We start from the raw sequence: 19,971 nt of genomic DNA, 5'->3' as shown, positions 1-19,971 counted from the left end.
TGTTTTCCATCATTGCTTAGAGCTTTGTGCTGGTCCTCTGTACTGGGATGTATTTCATACTAAATGAGTAAAGATGAAGGATCAGCTTTGTTTTATTATTTAATTTGTGTGTGTATTTTCCTGTAATAAAAAGAAGCAAACTAAAAAGAGGCCAAGTTATTGTCCCCAGAAGACCAAGCTGCTGGCATGAGAAGTTCTGCCTGAAAATTAGTTTTTTTGCTAGTTATGATTGGTTGCAAGAAGGGAGTATGTATTAAAAAGAGCAGTCTCAATCATAATTGCAACACTAGGGCTTGTCTACATAGTGCATTAGTGTGCACCAGCTGGGGTGTAAATTCTAATGCACAAAGCACACTGATGAACTTTAGCGTGCACCAGTAGGATCCACAAAGACAATTAGTGCACGATACACTGGTGCATATTAGAATTCACCCCCCCGCTGATGAGCACTAATGCATCATGTAGACAAGTCCTGAGATCCTTCCGCTTCCTCTTGCCTTGAAACATTCTTTTTGGCAGGTTTGACTGTTGCCCTGTGCTAGGGTGAAAAGGTTTAATATTACATACTCTAGGCTGCAGTCCATCCATTTCTCATAAGAGATTCAGAGAAGTGTTTGCAATGTACAAAAATACATACTTGCCAATTATTTTTTCCTTATTCTTTTTAAAACAAACCAGATCGACAATACATAAAGGATAGAGAGTCTGTGGAAAGACTTCAAGAACCACTGCTTGAAGTTCTACAAAAACTCTGCAAGCTTTACCACACTGATAACCCTCAACATTTTGCATGTCTTCTGGGCCGTCTTACAGAATTACGGACATTTAACCATCATCATGCAGAGATGCTGATGTCATGGAGAGTGAATGATCATAAATTTACCCCTCTTCTCTGTGAAATCTGGGATGTGCAGTGATAAATATTTTTAAAGGACCAAATAGCATTTATTTTCATAGAACTACTCAACAGTTATTTCTTTAACTTCTCTTTATTTCTTTTTTACACACAAAGAAAACACACAAAGGATTTCATACAGAAACTTTGTTCATTATGTACTGAATGTTATGTAACTATCAGCCTTTCACATGTGAATATAGAACAACTTTCCCTGTATTTATACTTTCAGATCAAAAAGATAATCTTCAGCATCACTGAGATACCCTATTAGTTCCTTCTGAAATGAATGATTATATTTTTCAGTTCTTTCTTTTAAAATGGGTGATGCAGGTTTTCATAATATTTGTTCATCACAGTACTATTATGCTTGACCTTTTGTATTAAAGGACATTGTTCAAATATTTACTGTAATAAACTAATGGAAATGATTTATGCCTCGACATACTTTTATCTTTTAACCATGAAATGTGTTAATTTGAGATGTCCAAGCTCTTATTTGCTCAAATGGGTGGACAACCAGTTGGCTCGAGCAAATGGAAAGAGCCTCAAAACAGGCTATCGAACTATTTCTTGCATGCCATAAATATGTAACTTCTTGTTCTCTTTGCATTATCAATATTCACAAGTAAAATTGAGATAATATTGTGTATTTTGTGGAATTCCACCATAGACTATCCTATTTTACAATAGGTTACATATCAGAAATAGGTATCCGTGATCAGCAGCTCTGAGCTAAATCTCACTATTGATGTCTTAGAAACAGGTATCATTCTTAAAACTAATACAATAAATGTAGCACTAATTTTATGGGGACACTATTAAAGGGACACTGTAAATCTGAAAATCACAATCCTCTCTAATGTTACAAGTAAAATCCAAGAATAGTATAGCAAAGGTTACATGGAAAATATGTGCTGGAAATGGCCCACCTTGATTATCATACACATTGTAAGGAGAGTGATCACTTTAGATAAGCTATTACCAGCAGGAGAGTGGGGTGAGGGGAGAGAAAACCTTTTGAAGTGATAAACACCCATTTTTTCATGGTCTGTGTGTATAAAACATCCTCACTGCATTTTCCGCTTTATGCATCCGATGAAGTGAGCTGTAGCTCACAAAAGCTTGTGCTCAAATAAATTGGTTAGTCTCTAAGGTGCCACAAGGTCTCTAAGTCTCTAAGGTGCCTTTTCTTTTTGCGAATACAGACTAACACGGCTGCTACTCTGAAACACGGAAAATAAGCATTTTTCTCTACTTTCTCCAGTTTAAAGAAAAGGAGTACTTATGGCACCTTAGAGACTAACCAATTTATTTGAGCATAAGCTTTCGTGAGCTACAGCTCACTTCATCAGTTGCATTCAGTGGAAAATACAGTGGGGAGATTTATATACACAGAGAACATGAAACAATGGGTGTTACCATACACACTGTAACGAGAGTGATCAGGTAAAGTGAGCTATTATCAGCAGGAGAGCGGACGGGGGGGGGGGGGGGGAACCTTTTGTAGTGATAATCAAGATGGGCCATTTCTAAGGTGCCACAAGTCCTCCTTTTCTTGTTGCGGATACAGACTAACACGGCTGCTACTCTGAAACCTTTCTCCAGTTTGTTTACTTTGTGGATCTGATGGCACTTTCTGCCCCGTAACTTCCACTATTTTCACTGTTTAGTCAGTTAACCAGTTTCACCTCCTATTTCTGCAGGTCTTCTACACAGCAAACAAGGGAAAGAAAACCCTTTTTAAAATATGAAAATGCAATTAGAAAACCATAAAAATTGCCAAGGTGGGGCTATGGGGTAGTGTAGTAACATAAACTAATTTTAATTTTTTTAACGGAGTAGATTTAAAATTGTTCATGTATGTCACTTTAAATAGTTTAGGCCTCAAATTTAGGCCCTGATCCTGCAATGTGGTGTTTTGGGATGATTCATAGATTCATAGATATCCAGGTCAGAAGGGACCATTATGATCATCTAGTCTGACCTCATGCACAATGCAGGCCACAGAATCTCACCCACCCACTCTTGCAATAAACCTCTCACCTATGTCTGAGCTACTGAAGTCCTCAAATCGTGGTTTAAAGACTTCAAGGAGCAGAGAATCCTCCAGCAAGTGACCCGTGCCCCATGCTACAGAAGAAGGCAAAAAACCTCCAGGGCCTCTTCCAATCTGCCCTGGAGGAAAATTCCTTCCTGACCCCAATTCCTGTGCCCATGCAGAGCCTTGTTAATATCAATAGGGCTTCAAGCAGGCAGAGGGTATCATATTGCAGGATCTAGACCTCACATTGTTGGGTACATAATTGTTACAAAATCTAACATAAATTAAAAAATGTTCATGATTTTCAGAAGAACATGCAAACAATCCAGTGTTTCGATAAATTCCTTTGTGCTGGTGGAAAACTGAATAGTGCACTAGTACATTATGAAACTGACTAGAAAGAGGTGAGCCTGGTTTTACTAAGAAAAGTACAAAAACTAGTTTTGATTTTTCAGTTTTAATAACTAGAGCTGGTGAAACAATGAAAAAATATCATGATATTTCAAAATTATTTTCATTCTCTTCATCTTCTAGATCAGTCGTTTTCAAACTTATTTTCTGGAGACCCAGTTGAAGAAAATTGTTGATGCCCATGACCCAGCAGAGCTGGAGATGAGGGATTTGGGGTGTGGGAGGGGCTCACTGGGGCAGAGGGTTGGGGTGCGGGAGTGAGGGCTGCGGGGTGGGGCTGGGAATGAGGGGTTCAGGGTGTGGGAGGGGGTTCTGGGCTGGGGCAAGGGTTGGGGTAAGGGAGGGGGTCAGAGCTCTGGGCTGGGGGTGCAGGATCTGGGGTGGGGCTGGGGATGTGGGGTTTGGGGTGCAGGAAGGGGCTCCAGGTTTGGGGGGGCTCAGGGCTGGGGCAGGGGATAGGTGTGGGGTTGGGGCGCAGGCTTACCTCGGTCAGCTCCCAGTCAGCAGTGCAGCAGAGGTGCTAAGGCAGGGTTCCAGCCTGTCCTAGCACCGCGGACCATGCTATGCCCCGGAAGCAGCCAGTGGCAGGTCCGACTCCTAGGCAGAAGCACACAAGCAGCTCCACACAGCTCTTGCCCGCAGGCACCGCCCCCACCCCGGAACCGGCCAATGGGAGTGCAGAGCCGGTGCTCGGGAAGGGGGCAGCGTGCCGAGCCCTATGGCCCCGCTGCCTCGGGGCCAGAACTGCTGCTGGCTGCTTCCGGGGCGCAGCGTGGTGTCGGAACAGGTAGGGACTACCCTGCTTTAGCTGGGCAGCACCGCCGATGGGACCCAATGCCTTACATTCTGCGACCCAGGACTAGGTCGCGACCCATGGTTTGAAAACCACTGTTCTAGACTGCATGTTCTTTCAAAAAATTTTTTCTATTTTTGAAATATTTCTCAAAAAACTGTTTCTTTAAAACAATTCTGTTTTTAAAAAGGAAAATGATACATGAAAAATGATAATTAAAAATAGTAAATATTGACAATTTTTGGTGAGAATTTTTTATTAAAAAGAGAATTTTAACTAAAAATTTTAAAATATTGTAATAAACTACTAATAACAACATACTGTTAGTAATACAGGTAAATTATTGTTATATTATTATTATTATTTTATTATTAGGTCCTGCCAGTTCCTATCTAATTGCTTTGACTAAACATTTGATTGTAGAAGTTGCAGTTCTGATAACCCCAAGCAGTGAAAAATCACGGGTCAGGACCCCAAAATTATGAAATTAGCTTAAAAAGAATGAGATTTTAACAAATAGGTTTTTTTGGAGGGGGGGATTATTTATATTATGGTCTTTGCCCCTTTAGGCTTCAAATTTTCAAGTTTTTGTTCACAATCATGAGGGCTGGATACTTTTTTTTAAAAAAAAAAGCTGAAAGTTTCACATATTCAGATAACATAAGCTGTAACAAAAACCACTAAATATTGTGATAAAATCATGAGAGTTGGCAACACTAAAGTTCTGGCAGAACAATATTATTATCCTAATCTAAAACAGGGTTCCTACTGATACAGCTCATTTAAAACTTTTTGAAGTGGTCTTTTGTCAGAGATGTTTTGTAGTAACAATACAAACATATCCTCTTCTTTGTCGTGCCCACTCCTTTCCCCATTACCCATTAGGCTGGAATGCTTTTTTCTTTGATGTTTTTGAGCCCCTTTCTCACTAGTGGCTAATATTGCCTTATCTACAACTAAGGCTTCCATCCCACAAAGATGTATACATGTGCTTAACTTTATATCTGTGAATAGTCCCATTGACTTCAACGGGACTTTGCACATACATATTTTCAGGATTGGAACCTAAGCATTTTCTTAAAATCTCCACCTTTGCACAGTCACTTTTGTTGCTCCATAAGGCGTAGGACTGGTGGGTGTAGCATGTACAACAGCGGAATTGTCTAGATCTGCTCTGAGCAGGGTTAGAACTGACTGGTGAAAACACCTGTGCCCTGTTTATGCTAGCACTCCCACCTTTGCTGCCCTAGGGAACAAGAGTTGCTTTCAAACATTATTTGATCCTTAGATTATAAGGCTGACATTCTGCTCAGCACACCCAGAACTTTAAGTCATTGTATTACCACATTGCCTCAGCAGCTTTGATGCTGCTAAACTGTGTGTCAGCCTGTCTGCCTTGCCAGCAAACTCCTTGAGACTCTGCCCGTCTAAACCTTGCCTTGCCGTAACAATCAGTGAACCCCAGTTCCCAAGTTCCTCAGAGACGTCTCCTTGCAGTATCCAGGCCCTCTTACTGTGATGCTGCCAGAAATTATTAAATTCGCTGCCTCTAAGGAGACAGAGCACACATCAGTCTGTTAGGCTAGTTGAGGACTTACACTTCACTTTAATACACAGTACTGAGATGGTTTTGTCATAAACCAAGGATAAGTTTATTATTAAAGACCAGAGATGTAAATGATACTAAACAAGAACAAAAGAGACAGGCTATAAACAAAACACGCCCTCTGTGACTAAAACTTAATTTTAGCAAGTTACAATCTTTTGCCTGTACAGTTTTTTATTTATATCAAGTTACCAGCATCCAGACTACTATACCTCCAGACTAGGGGATTGGCTCAGAGATTGTGGTACCCTATGTCCCCTAGTCCTGGATCAGTAAAATGTCTTTTTGATACCCTTATAAATTACCCAGAGTCCATTGAAGGCTTCCTGGGGTGCAGTCCTGACGTCTGGTGAGTTCACTAAACTCCTTCCTCTGTTGCTCATTAGTTTGATTGCTTCATTTACCTGATATATACATGTATTTTCACTGTCCTCTGCCTATAATCAAGCCAGTCATGCAGGGGAGTCCACATTCCTATGACTATGGCAGGCTCAATATCTGCTCTGCCTCTCAAACACATTTTAAGAACATATTTCCAGCACCCACATATAACTTTTTGTACACAACCCGTATATACCTCATGCAATGACTTTCGGTGCCAGCATGTCACCGGTTTACATAAAACACCTTACAAGAAAGCCACCTTTTAGATATATATTATGACAATAGTGTGTTGTGGGTAGTGAGTGTGTCAGGCCTGATATGAGTTACACTATAGTGGGCCTTCTGCCAGGGGGCACTGAGGGGCTCTTAGGGTCACAAGGGACCACTGTGATCATCTAGTTTGACCTCCTGCACAACACAGGCCATGGAATGACACTGAATTAATTCCTTTTTGAATTAGAGCAGGGCTTTTCAAACTGGGGGTCATGAGATTATTACCAGGTTGTCACGAGCTGTCAGCCCTGTGCCCCAAATCTTCTTCAGAGTCACTGCTTTCCCACCCTGTAAGTATGGCTACCTTCTTTGTTCCTAGAGGTATACATTTACATTTAGCCATATGAAAACACACAGTTTGGCTGCACCCAGTTTACCAAGTAATACAGATAGCTCTGTATTAGTGACCTAATTTGTGGTGTGTAGTCCCATTATTTACCACAAGGCCCGTTGACAGTAATTCCAGGCCCCATGGCAGAACAGTCAATGGGCCCCCACGCATGCACCAGCCACAGGGACGCGGTCCACCTGACATTTGGGCGGTGCTGTGCCTGAGCTGGCTGGTGCCCAGTGGCTGCTGGATGCGCTCTTCCAGCACGGCCAGGGCTTTCATATGCCCGTCCGGTAGGGTTGCCAACGGTCTAATCGTGCAAACTCAAATACTCTTGCCCCACCCCCTGTCCTGCCCCTTCCCTGAGACCACGCTGCTGTCCTGCCCATTCTCCATGGCCCCGCGCCCTGCTCACTCCATCCCCCCTCCCTCTGTCGCTCGCTCTCCCCCACCCTCACTCACTTTCACCAGGCTGGGGCAAGGTCGGGGTGCAGTAGGGGGTGAGGGGTGCAGGTACTGGGAGGGAGTTTGGGTGCAGGAGGGGGTGCAGGGTTGGAGTTTAGATGCAGGAGGGGGTGCGGGGTTGGGCTCTGGGAGGGAGTTTGGGTGAGGGAGGAGGTGTGGGGTTGTGCTCTGGAAGTGCGTTTGGGTGCGGGAGGGGATGTGGGTGCGGGCTCTGGGAGGGAGTTTGGGTGCAGGAGCGGTTCAGGGGGTCGGCGGTTACCTTGGGCAGCTCCCGAAAGCGACCAGTACACCGCTCTGGCTGCAGCGCTCCTAGGCGGGGGGCCCATGAAGTCTCCCCACGGCGCTGCCTGCAGATACTGCCCCCGCAGCTCCCATTGGCAGCAGTTCCCGGCCAATGGGAGCTGCGGAGTCGGTGGTCGAGGTAGGGGCAGTGCACAGAGACTCTTTCCTCAGGGGCTGCAGGGACATGCCAGCCACTTCTGGGAGCAGTGCGGAGCAAGGGTGTACAGGAAGTCTGCCTTAGCCCCACTGCGCTGCCGGCGGCAGTGACCGGGGGTCCCAGGCCCTTTTAAATCATGCGGGCCCCTGGGCAATTGCCCCCTTTGGCCCGTCCGTCAGCGGGCCTGTTTACCACTCTCCCAATCTTTGTGTCATTTGCAAACTTTATTAATGATCATTTTATGTTTTCTTACAAGGAACTGATAAAAATGCTCAGTTGTGTAGGGCCAAGAACTGATCCTTGCCTGACACCACTAGAAACACACCTGTGTCATGTTTCAGAGTGGTAGCCATGTTAGTCTGAATCAGCAAAAACAACAAGGAGTCCTTGTGGCACCTAAGAGACTAACAAATTTATTTGGGCATAAGCTTTTGTGAGCTAAAACCCACTTCATCAGATGCATGGAGTGAAAAATGCAGTAAGCAGTATATATATATTACAGCACATGAAAAGATGGGAGTTGCCTTATCAAGTGTGGGGTCAGTGCTAATGAGGCCAATTCAATTAAGGTGGAAATGGCCTATTCTCAACAGTTGACAAGAAGGGGTGAATATCAACAGAGTGAAAATTACTTCTGTAGTGCTAACGAGGCCAGTGCAAGGTGGACGTAGCCCATTCCCAACAGTTGACAAGAAGGTGTGAGTAACAACAGAGGGAAAATTACTTTTTGTAGTGACCCATCCACTCCCAGTCTTTATTCAGGCCTAATTTGATGGTGTCCAGTTTGCAAATTAATTCCAGTTCTGCAGTTTTTCATTGAAGTCTGTTTTTGAAGTTTTTTTGTTGAAGAATTGCCACTTTTAAGTCTGTTATTGAGTGTCCAGGGAGACTGAAGTGCTCTCCTACTGGTTTTTGAACGTTACAATTCTTGATGTCTGATTTGTGTCCATTTATTCTTTTGCGTAGAGACTATCCAGTTTGGCCAATGTACATGGCAGAGGGACACTGCTGGCACATGATGGCATATATCACATTGATAGATGCGCAGGTGAACGAGCCCCTGATGGTATGGCTGATGTGGTTAGACCCTATGATGGCGTCCCTTGAATAGATATGCAAAAAGAGTTGGCAACGGGGTTTGTTGCAGGGATTGGTTCCTGGGTTCGTGTTTTTGTTGTGTGGTGTGTAGTTGCCGATGACTATTTGCTTCAGGTTGGGGGGCTGTCTGTAAGAGAGGACTGGCCTGTCTCCCAAGGTCTGTGAGAGTGAGGGATTGTCCTTCAGGATATGTTGTAGATCCTTGATGATGCGTTGGAGAGGTTTTAGTTGGGGGCTGTAGGTGACGGCTAATGGCGTTCTGTTATTTTCTTTGTTGGGCCTGTCCTGTAGTAGGTGACTTCGGGGTACCCTTCTGGCTCTGTCAATCTGTTTCTTCACTTCAGCAGGTGTGTATTGTAGTTTTAAGAACACTTCATAGAGCTCCTGTAGGTGTTTGTCTCTGTCTGAGGGATTGGAGCAAATGTGGCTGTATCTTAGAGATTGGCTGTAGACAGTGGATCATGTGATGTGGTCTGGATGAAAGCTGGAGGCATATAGGTAAGTATAGCAGTCAGTAGGTTTCTGGTACAGGGTGGTGTTTATGTGACCATCGCTTATTAGCACTGGAGTGTCCAGGAAGTGGATCTCTTGTGTGGACTGGTCCAGGCTGAGGTTGATGGTGGGATGGAAATTGTTGAAATCATGGTGGAATTCCTCAAGGGCTTGTTTTCCATGGCTCCAGATGATGTAGATGTCATCAGTGTAGCGCAAGTAGAGTAGGGGTGCTTGGGGATGAGAGCTGAGGAAGCGTTGTTCTAAGTCAGCCATAAAAATGTTGGCATACTGTGGGGCCATGTGGGTACCCAGAGTAGTGCCGCTGGTTTGAAGGTATAAATTGTCCCCAAATCTGAAATAGTTATGGGTGAGGACAAAGTCACAAAGTTCAACCACCAGGTTTGCTGTGACATTATCGGGGATACTGTTCCTGATGGCTTGTAGTCCATCTTTGTGTGGAATGTTGGTGTAGAGGGCTTCTACATCCATAGTGGCTAGGATGGTATTTTCTGGAAGATCACCAATGGATTGTAGTTTCCTCAGGAAGTTAGTGGTGTCTCGAAGATAGCTGGGAGTGCTTGTAGCATCGGGCCTGAGGAGAGAGTCCACATAGCCAGACAATCCTGCTGTCAGGGTGCCAATGCCTGAGATGATAGGGCATCCAGGATTCCCAGGTTTATGGATCTTGGGTAGCAGATGGAATACCCCTGGTCAGGGCTCTAGGGGTGAGTCTGTGTAGATTTGTTCCTGTGCTTCTTCAAGGAGTTTCTTGAGCAGACGGTGCAGTTTCTTTTGGTAACCCTCAGTGGGATCAGAGGGTAATGGCCCGTGTCATGTCATGGTGTCACCTGTGTCATGGTGATTCTCCCTGTATAATTACATTTTGAGACCTGTTAGTTGGCCAGTTTTTAATCCATTTAATGTCTGCCGTGTTAATTTTTTATTGTTCTAGTTTTTTAATCAAAATATCGTACAATACCAAGTCAAATACCTTATGGAAATCTAAGTATATCACATCAACATTATTACCTTTGTCAACCAAGTTTGTAATTTCATAAAAAAATTATCAAGTTAGTTTGACAGGATCTATTTTCCAAAATGTTGATTGTCATTAATTATATTTCCCTCCTTTAATTCTTTATTAACTGAGTCCTCAGCTGTTCCGTTATTTTGCCCAGTATTGATGTCAGGCCTATAATTAACCAAGTCATCCTGTTTATCCTTTTAAAATATTGGCACCACGTTAACTTTCCTTCAATCTTCAAGAACTTCCTCCATGTTCCAAGACTTATTGAAAATCAACATTAACAGTCCAGTGAGGTCTTGGAAGCAAGTTATCAGGACCTGTTCATTTAAAAATGTCTAATTTTAGTTCCTGCTGTCTAACATCTTTCTGAGTTACTATTGGAATAGGAAGTCTTTCATCATCATCATATGATACTTTTACATCATTTGGATTTGTCCTAAATACAGCACTGAAGTATCTGTTTAACACTTCTGCTTTTCTGATTATGGACAATTTTACCATTTCCATCTAATAATGGACTAATACTATCTAGCAGGTATACACTAGTATTTATTAAGTACTATTATTTAATTCTCTTCTCTGACCAGTTGAAACAGACAAGGCTAGAAAATGATCTTTTTGGTTAAAGAAAGTAAAACCCACTGCAAAATGACCCCTCTCTTCCCCCATTTTATAGTGGCTAGAGCAGGGATGGGCAAACTATGGCCTGGGGGCCACATCTGGCCCTTCAGATGTTTTAATCCAGCCCTCCATCTCCCACCAGGGAGCGGGGGTCAGGGCTTGTCTGGCTCCATGCCGTAGCTCTGCTTGGCTTCCAGAAGCAGTGGCATCTCCCCCACTCTGGCTCCTACGCGTAGGGGCAGCCAGGGGGCTCTGCACGCGGCCCCTGCTCCAAGTGCTGCCCCCGCAGCTCCCATTGGCCAGGAATCGCTGCTTGAGGTAAGCACCACCCGGAGCCTTCACTCCTGACCCCCTCTTGCACCCCAACCCTGTGCCCTAGCCCTGATCTCCTCCTGCCTTCTGAGTGCTTCAGTCTCAGCCCAGAGCACCTTCTTGCACCCCCCAACCCCTCATCCTCAGCCCCACCCCAGAGCCCGCACCCCCAGCTGGAGCCCTCACCCACCCCTGCACCCTAACCCCCTGCCCCAGTCCCGAGCCCCTTCCCACACCCTGAAGTCCTAATTTCTGGCCCCACCCCAGAGCCCTCACCCCAACCTCCAGTTTCATGAGCATTCATGGCCTGCCATACAATTTCCATACCCAGATGTGGCCCTTGGGCCAAAAAGTTTGCCCACACTTGGACTAGAGTTTGCACAGCACACAGCAATTTCTTGCTCACCATAATCGTGGAAAGAAACTGTAAGCAAGGCCACAGGTACTCCACAGTAACTATGACCTAAACTTTGCAGCAAGACCCCAGTATTCTTTGGCACTCCAGAGCAGTAGACTCTGCTGCAGCTTCAGCAAAATTCAAATCTCGGATTTGTAGCAAATGTGAAAATGAGTAATACACTCACTACAGTATCCCTGTGTCTCGCTATTACATTCATTTCTTTTATGCTGTCTTTACATTTTTAATTTTTGTCATGCTGAACATTGCAGAGCTGCACTGCAAAGTTGGCAGAGGGAAGCAGAAGGTGGGTGGGGTGACTGAGTTGGGACTTTGGCACTCAGGGAAGCGTAGAAGACAACTGTTGGCTTGGAAAAGGGGACATTAGCTGGATGTTAAAATGGTCAGCTTGAAATGGTTAACAATCAAATTGACACTGCGCATGATTCTCTGACTGCATAACCAGATGGGGGCAACACACCTTCTGGGAGTGGGAGCTATTGTTTCTAGTGTCTGCAGACTCAGGCAGCTAGCGCTGCTCTGTTCCCAGAGGGCTCTCAGTGGGAAGGTTATCCTCACACCACAGAATATCAGGGTTGGAAGGGACCTCAGGAGGTCATCTAGTCCAATCCCCTGCTCAAAGCAGGACCAGTTCCCAAGTTTTTCCCCCCTAAATGGCTCCCTCAAGGATTGAGCTCACAACCCTGGGTTTAGCAGGCCAATGCTCAAACCACTGAACTAGCCCTCTCCCCCACAAAGCACCCTTCTGCAGCAGGTTCGGGGGCTGCAGAAGAGCAGGGTGCATAGGCCACCGACCCTGTCCCGCCCATGGGGACAGCCTGCAGCGACACCCTCCCCTTCCCCGGGCGCCTCCTCACTCTCCCCGGACAGAGCCGAGCCCGGGGACGGGGAGGCAGCAGCACGGGGCTGTCAGGTGATGCTATTGCAGCCGCCCCGGGCCAGGGAGCGACCGGGGGTTCGAGGCTGCGCCTGGAAGGCCCTGCAGCGGGCGAGGCCGGGCTCGCCCGACGGAGGGGCGGGGCTGGCTGTGGCCGACGCCCAGGGCTTGCGGCCCGGCTCGCCAGGCTCCTCCTCGCTCCGCCCGATTGGGCCTTTCGAACGGCGCGGGCGGGCGGAGGCGAATGAATCCTGGCAGGGAGCTGCGGGATGCCCCGGCTGCAAGGGCTCTGCCTGTGTCCGCAGCGTGCCAGGCCGCTGCACGGGGGGAGCGCGAGTTCTGCAGCCGCCGTCTGTGAGTACTTCCCCCCCAGCGCGGCTCACGGGGACCGCGCTGGATCCGAGGAGCAGCCCGGAGGTCAGCTGTCGCCCCTACACGCTCGCTCTGGGGGTGAGGGAGGGGACTGCGCTCGGCGAATTTGTAAAGCTGGGGCTGTGTACGAGCGTCTCTTCTCCTGGGGCGTGGGGGATGATTTATTTTAGTGCGGCGCAAAAAAAGCATGAAGGATGCTCTTGGTGTGTGAGTTGCAGTGCGATAGACAATCTCTGAGCACTGTCTGACATCTGCCCTGCAGCCAAACTGCCGCAGCAGCAGGATCTTGTGACAGCTCTCGTTGAGCAGGTCTCCTCTTTCCGTGAGGAATCTTACTGGCATTGAAAATAAAACTAACCTTCCGAATAAGTTGCTGCTAACAGTGATGATGATCGTTATCATCCAGATTTGGAGATAACGTGACTTGGAACCTGTTCTAACTCAGTCTTTAAGCATTCTTGATTTGATCAATACACCCTTCAGTTCCTGTTGCTAGAGATCTTTGCCTCTCCCTCTGGCAGTGGAAAGAGATCTACACCTCCTGAAGTACAATGTAAAGAGCTACATGAGATGAAGTGCACTTTTGAGCTGACTGGGGTTGTTCATAATCAATATCAAGTACTTGAAAGTCAGGCAAAGGAAAAGCTAGAGGAATCATTTTAACTGTAACTTGCCAATTTTAACCATATGGTATATTAAGGTGTATATTAAACAGCATAATCATTCTCTAAAATTACATATAAGAAATATTTTTTCAGTTTATATGTTGTATCTAGCATAAATCTCAGTTTGCGGTAAGAGGAAATTACCATGGGAACTTTTCCATTTCTTGATTTTTGAATGTTTAAAATTACAATTGTAATGTTTTGTTAACATCTTTGTATTTTGTAGGTTTGTGCTGGAGGACATTTTATAAAACACTAGTCTCTCTCTGAAAGTATATACAACTCTAGAATGAAATGACAGCACCGCACCACACCACGAAACTATGAAACTTAAATAATGTGTATTTGTATTGCCTTCAAGGGGACTACATTTGGATCTGAGGGCAAGTGAAGGCAGCTCACTTCGCCAGATCATAAGAATGGCCATTCTGGGTCAGACCAATGGTCCATCTAGCCCAGTATTCTGTCTTCCGACAGTGGTTGGGGCCTGATAATCCAGAGGGAATGAAGTAGAACAGGGCTATTTTTCAGTGATTCATCCGCTGGCAATCAGAGGCTTAAGGATACCCAAGAGAATGGAGGTGTGTCCCTGACTAATAATCATTGATGGATCTCCATGAATTTATCTAATTCTTTTTTGAATCCACTTTTACTTTTGGCCTTCACAATATCTCCTGGCAATGAGTTCCACAGGTTGACTGTGCCTTGTGTAAAGAAAAAGTACTTCCTTTTGTTCGTTTTAAACCTGCTACCTAATAATTTCCTTGGGTGACCTCTAGTTCATGTGTTATGTGAAGGGGTAAATAACACTTCCTTATTCATCTTCTCCACACCATTCATGTTTTTATAGACTTATGTCGTGTTCCTCTCCCCCCCCAGTCGTCTCTTTTCTAAGATGAACAGTCCAAGTCTCATATGGAAGCTGCTCTGTACCCCTAGTCATTTTTGTTGCCCTTCTCTGTACTTTTGTCAATTCTAATATATCTTTTTTTGAGATGGGGAGACCAGGACTGCCTTCAGTATTCAAGATGTCATGGATTTATATTGCGGCATGATGATATTTACTGTTTTATTTTCTGTCCCTTTCCTAATGGTTCCTCATTCAGTTGGCTTTTTTGACCACTGCTGCACATTGAGCGAATGTTTTCAGAGAACTCTTCACAATGACTCCAAGAGCTCTTTCTTGAGTGGTAATTACTAATATAAACCCCATCATTTTATATGTATAGTTGAGACTATGTTTCCCAAAGTGATTTACTTTGGATTTATCAACATTGAATTTCATCTGCCATTTTGTTGCCAGTCATCCAGTTTTGTGAGATCTCTTTGTAACTCTTCACAGTCTGTTTTGGACTTAACCATCTTGAGTAATTTTGTACCATCTACACACTTTGCTACCTCATGGTTCACCCCTTTTTCCAGATAATTTATGAATATGTTGAACAGTACTGGACCCGGTGCAGATCCTTGGGGAACCCCGCTAGTTAACTCTCCCCATTGTGAAAAACTGATCATTTATTCTTACTCTGTGTTTCCTTCTTTTAACCAACTACTGAACCATGCAAGGACCTTCCCTCTTGTCCCATGGCTGCTTATTTTACATAAGAGCCTTTGGTGAGGGACCTTGTCAAAGGCTTTCTCAAAGTCCAAATACACTAGATCACCCTTGTCCATATATATGTTAACCTCCTCAAAGAACTCTAATAGATTTGAGACATGATCTCTCTTTACAAAAGCCATGTTGACTCTTCCCAAACATATCATGTTCATCTATGTGTCTGGTTGAAACAAAATGATCAATCTGCCTGGTTCTGAAGTTAGACTTACCAGCCTGTAATTGCTAGGTTCACCTCTGGGACCTTTTTAAAAAAATTGGTGTTACATTAGCTATCCTTCAGTCATCTGGTACAGAGGCTGATTTAAGTGATAGGTTACATACCATAGTTAGTAGTGCTGCAATTTCATATTTGAGTTCCATTAGAACTCTCTTGGGTGAATGCCATCTGGTCCTGGTGACTTATTACTATTGTTTAATTTATCAATTTGTTTCAAAACCTCCTCTATAGACAGCTCAGTCTGGGACAATTCCTCAGATTTGTCTTTTAAAAAGAATGGCTCAGGTGTGGGAATCTCCCTCACATCCTCTGGAGTGAAGACTGATGCAAAGATTTCATTTAGGCTGTGTACACAACTTATTTAAGCTACGTTGTGCAGGGGTGTGAATAAGCCAACCCATGAGTGACATAAGTTGCGCTGACCTAAGCGCCAGTGTGGACGGCACTATGTCAGTGGGAGAGCTCCTGCCTCTGCTGGAATAATTTAAGTCTATGGGAGAGCTCTCTCCCATTGGCTTAGAGCGTCTGCACCAATGAAGCTGTGCCACTGTAAGCTCTGTGCAGTGTAAACCATAGCTTCTCCGCAGTGGCCTTATCTATCTTCAGTGCTCCTTTTGCACCTTGATCGTCCAGTGGCCCCACTGATAGTTTGACAGGTGTTCTGCTTCTGATGTACTTTAAAAAATATTTACAGTTAGGTTTTGTGTCTTTTGCTAGTTCCTCTTCAAATTCTTTTTTGGCCTGTCTAATTACACTTTTACATTTGTCTTGCCAGAGTTTGTTGTTTTCTATTTTCCTAAGCAGAATCTGACTTCCGGTTTTTAAATGATGCCTTTTTGCCTCTAAGTGCCTCTTTTACCCTGTTGCTTAGCCACGGTGGCATGTTTCTGGTCCACTTACTGTTTTTAATTTGAGGTAAAAAATTTAATTTGAGCCTCTACTATGCAGTTTTTAAAAAGTTTCCATGCAAATTGCAGGCGTGTCACTCTTGTGACGATTCCTTTTAATTTCTGTTTAACGAGCTTCCTCATTTTTGTGTCGTTCCTCTTTTTTTGAAGTTCAGTATTACTGTGGCAGTCTTATTTGGTATTTCTCTCCCCCCGCTCGGGGCCCAACCTCTCTCGATGTTAAATTTAATTACATTATGGTCACTATTGCTGAGCAGGTCAGCTATATTCACCTCAGGGCCTTAATCATCAAACTTGGATAAAGCAGGCTCCCAGGAACCACAGGTTCAAATCCAGTCGGGTCAACACTGCCCTTCCGAAGTGGATCCTGTAAGATGAGTGCCACGGGGATCTTTTGGAAGACACCTTTAAAATCAGGGTGCAGTGTTCTCTACCTGGACCCTTGATCCCAGTACTGATTTTATAGGAATGTGGTTTGTGCAAATGTCCTTGGCTAAAATTCCCATTCGTGTTGTTCAGTGTGCCGAAAAATGGTGGGCTGCATTTTACCTTGTAAAACATTTTGGCATCTTTTGGGATACAGAAACTATATAAATGTAAAGTATTATGTACCTTTGGACTTTAAGGCATAGATTTATACATCTGAAATCTTACTAGTGTTGTATAAGGATTTTCAAAGTAAAACACAGGCAGGTTTTCCATATTATAATTTGTCCTGCTCCTGCCAGGGGTCTTTTAAAACCTTTTACTTGGTTCCTGACTATAGCCATGTAACAGGATGGCCAGGCCTTGCCTACCCAAAGAGCAACATGCTGAGACTTTTAGGGCTGCACTCCTAGTTCCTGCCTTGCTGGGTAAAAAGGGTGTTTTTTATCAGTCAGTTAGCTTACCGTGATTGAAAAGCACTATTGAGATGTGCTGTTGAGGTGCCTTTTCCTCACTGCTAAAAAAGGTGCGCATTTTACCTTGAGGTAACTAATGTGCATGAGCTATTCTGAGGTAGAGCGACAGTGAAGTCCAGGCACTCCAATTTTGCCGTGAGGTAAGCTCCCTGACGTCAACCCGTGGAGGGGCTATAGAGCTGTTTACTTCACAGTAAAATTGAAGTGTCGTGTTTTTTACCTCAGGATAGCTCATGTGCATTAGTTACCTGGAGGTAAAAAACACTTTTAGCAGTGAAGTCCAGGCCAAACGTATCTGAAACCATGTTAGCTGGCTCTGGCCGTGTTGTAGCCACGGGGCCCTCCAGGCTACACCCATTCTTATCACGTAAACCAGTTACACCTTTGCTGTAAAGATGCTGCTTGCTGAGCTGACATGTTCCAGCAGGAAATGCTCCTTGACTTGAGTGAACTTCTCTGTCATGCAGGGTCTTGTATGAGTTCAGGAGCCTCACCTCTGTATTAAAGTTGGGAGTTGCAGAATGCTGTATACTCCATTGTTTAGGGCTCCAGAAACGGACTCCCTAAGGAGCACGGTTGCTATACACCCTGATGAAAAGATAGGTGGTTGCCAAGGTGTTTGAGCCCTGGTGACTAATTTGGTTCTTTCTCTATTCCATGCCTTTGAGGCCTTCCCCCGCCCCAGGAAATCAATTTGAAAGTAAGCAGAAGTTTTGTTTCCTATGATGTAATTGGAAGGCTATAGTTGCTGTAGTAAAATATATAGTAGCACGCTCTAGGCATCACATCTGTTCTGATACATTTAAGAACCTAACATACAAAACAAAATTGTCAGTATGTATAATGAAGATCTCCTGGATATATTAAATCTACACCAGCACACCAGCTGACATTATGAAGGGAAAGAAGCTGTGTTTTTTATTTAAAAATGAACATATTTTGTAGGGATGTGGGTTCCAACAATACTGTCAGAACTAATATAAAACTTCCATCAGTTTCAGAATGGTCTGTTTCTGACTGTCTTGGGGGTTGCAATCTTCCACCCCAGCATGCTTTATATTTAAATCTTCAACCTATATTTAGAGAGAGACAGTCTTACATACAAACATTTTGTAATGAGTTTATAAATGGCTTTGGCTTCCACATCCATCTAAATTAGTGGCTACCTCCTTTATAGTTCAGATGCCAATAACTGTTGAGTTGACTTTTTTTTGTTGTATTGCTCAGTGTCTGAACTGCTTATGGGTCACTCTAATTACAACATATGTAATTTTGGACAGATTTGTAAATTTGCATTACAGAATAGCTTGTATCTAATTTAGCATCTTTTTGCAACATAATGACTTATAGGGCTAATGAGTATGAACTACCCATCTTATTTAATGCATCGAATAGATTGACATTTAAAACAATGCACTAATGGCTTGTATTTATTGCATTGTTAGCTTGACCTGTAACTTGAGTTTTTCCCCTAACTCCTGTCCACATACAAATCTCTAGCTCAAGTTAACTGGCCTGACAGGGAGGTGGGCTGAAGGTCAAGCGCTGCTAACTGGAGTTTATAATGCAGTGGGGATGCAGCAGCTCAAGGTACAACAACTCATAGTTTTGCTGATCCAGTCACTCTGAGTTGCCAGTCACGCTCGCTTGAGGTAGCTGGCTTGAGTGTAGTAACTTGAGCTAACTGTTACAGCGCAGACAAACCCCAAGATGCACCTCCTGAGTTCTTATTCATTTTTGCAGTAAATGCTTTGGTTTAGGGTGACCAGGTAGCAACTGTGAAAAAACAGGACAGGGGATTGGGGGTAATAGGCGCCTATATAAGAAAAAGTCCCCAAAAATGGGACAGCTGGTCACCCTACTTTGGTTCATATAGACTGGGATCCCTGTGGTTCTGTTTCCTGGATCTGCTGTACACCAGGTGGTGGCACTGTGGGGTGTAGAGAGCAAGTGAACCACCTTACGAGGGCATGTTGAAAGTGGGGGGGGGGGGGGGGGGAGTTTGCCTGGGCCATTGAGGCCTGTGCAGGGGGTGTGCCCCAAGCCATACCATCTTCCTGAGATACACTGACAGCTGTGTGGTCCAGCACCCTCCTCTCCCCTCCACTTAGCTCCATCACCCTGGCCTCCCCGGCGAGCCTCCAGTTACTGCCAGCTCCTGCCTCCATTAATGAATCAATTAATGCCTGGTCTGCACCCCACAATAAATCAGCCTAGCTGGGCCCCTCCAACAATAAATTAATGCTTCTCCCCCCACAATTAGTTCTGTACAGACTCCTCTGCTGGGGTGGCAGGAGTGGTAACAGAAATCCCCTGTCCTTCCAATGCACACACAGTTCCCCAGCCTGGGGTGATGGTGGCAGGAGCCCACACACATGCTGGGCTGGAATGGTTGTGCCCACTGCTTTGGAGGGGGAGGGGATGAAACCCTGCCTCTGCTCTCTCCTTCAGGGGGTGAAGGTGGGATACAGCTCTTCAGGTCAACTTACTCTTCATAGTGGCAGCTGACTCATCATCTGAACCGCAGTGGCAGGACTGGAGTCACTTCTGCAGATTTATTGACTGTCTTGGTTACACTGTTCTCATTCTGAAGGCTTCCGCTATAAAAACCAGCACTAGAGACTTAATCCTTTTTAAAAAGAAGGCAACTTGTTTAGAATGGAAGATGGCAATTGCCTACCGTAGATTCCTACTTGCCCTGGGGGAGTAGATTTTTCAAGCCCTGGTTGTGATAGTTAAGACTGCTGATACCTATGCTAAAAAGCAATTACATTTCACAGTGTTATAGTGGAGTGTTTGG

At 44.6% G+C, this 19,971-nt stretch overlaps 2 protein-coding genes across 4 annotated transcripts in view; both read left to right on the top strand.

Moving 5' to 3' along the window:
• NR1H4 (nuclear receptor subfamily 1 group H member 4) overlaps nt 1–1,523 on the top strand; it is a 49,266-nt gene extending 47,743 nt beyond the window's left edge. For both annotated transcript variants that reach the window (XM_043524855.1, XM_007067693.3), the window contains exon 9: nt 679–1,523. In XM_043524855.1, coding sequence (XP_043380790.1) covers nt 679–917 — 239 coding nt within the window. In that variant the 3' untranslated portion in view covers nt 918–1,523. The remainder of the gene's footprint in view (nt 1–678) is intronic.
• Nucleotides 1,524–12,618: 11,095 nt separating this feature from the next.
• GAS2L3 (growth arrest specific 2 like 3) overlaps nt 12,619–19,971 on the top strand; it is a 30,824-nt gene continuing 23,471 nt past the window's right edge. The window contains exon 1 of one of the 2 annotated variants that reach the window (XM_007067694.4): nt 12,619–12,906. The gene's annotated coding sequence lies outside the window, so the exon portion shown is untranslated. The remainder of the gene's footprint in view (nt 12,907–19,971) is intronic. The other variant, XM_027829890.3, reaches the window with a different exon arrangement.

The sequence above is a fragment of the Chelonia mydas genome, chromosome 1 (assembly GCF_015237465.2).
Source record: "Chelonia mydas isolate rCheMyd1 chromosome 1, rCheMyd1.pri.v2, whole genome shotgun sequence".
Lineage (NCBI taxonomy): Eukaryota > Metazoa > Chordata > Testudines > Cheloniidae > Chelonia > Chelonia mydas.
The sequence above is the reverse complement of the archived record's forward strand: the minus strand, read 5'-3'. Positions and strand labels throughout refer to the sequence as shown.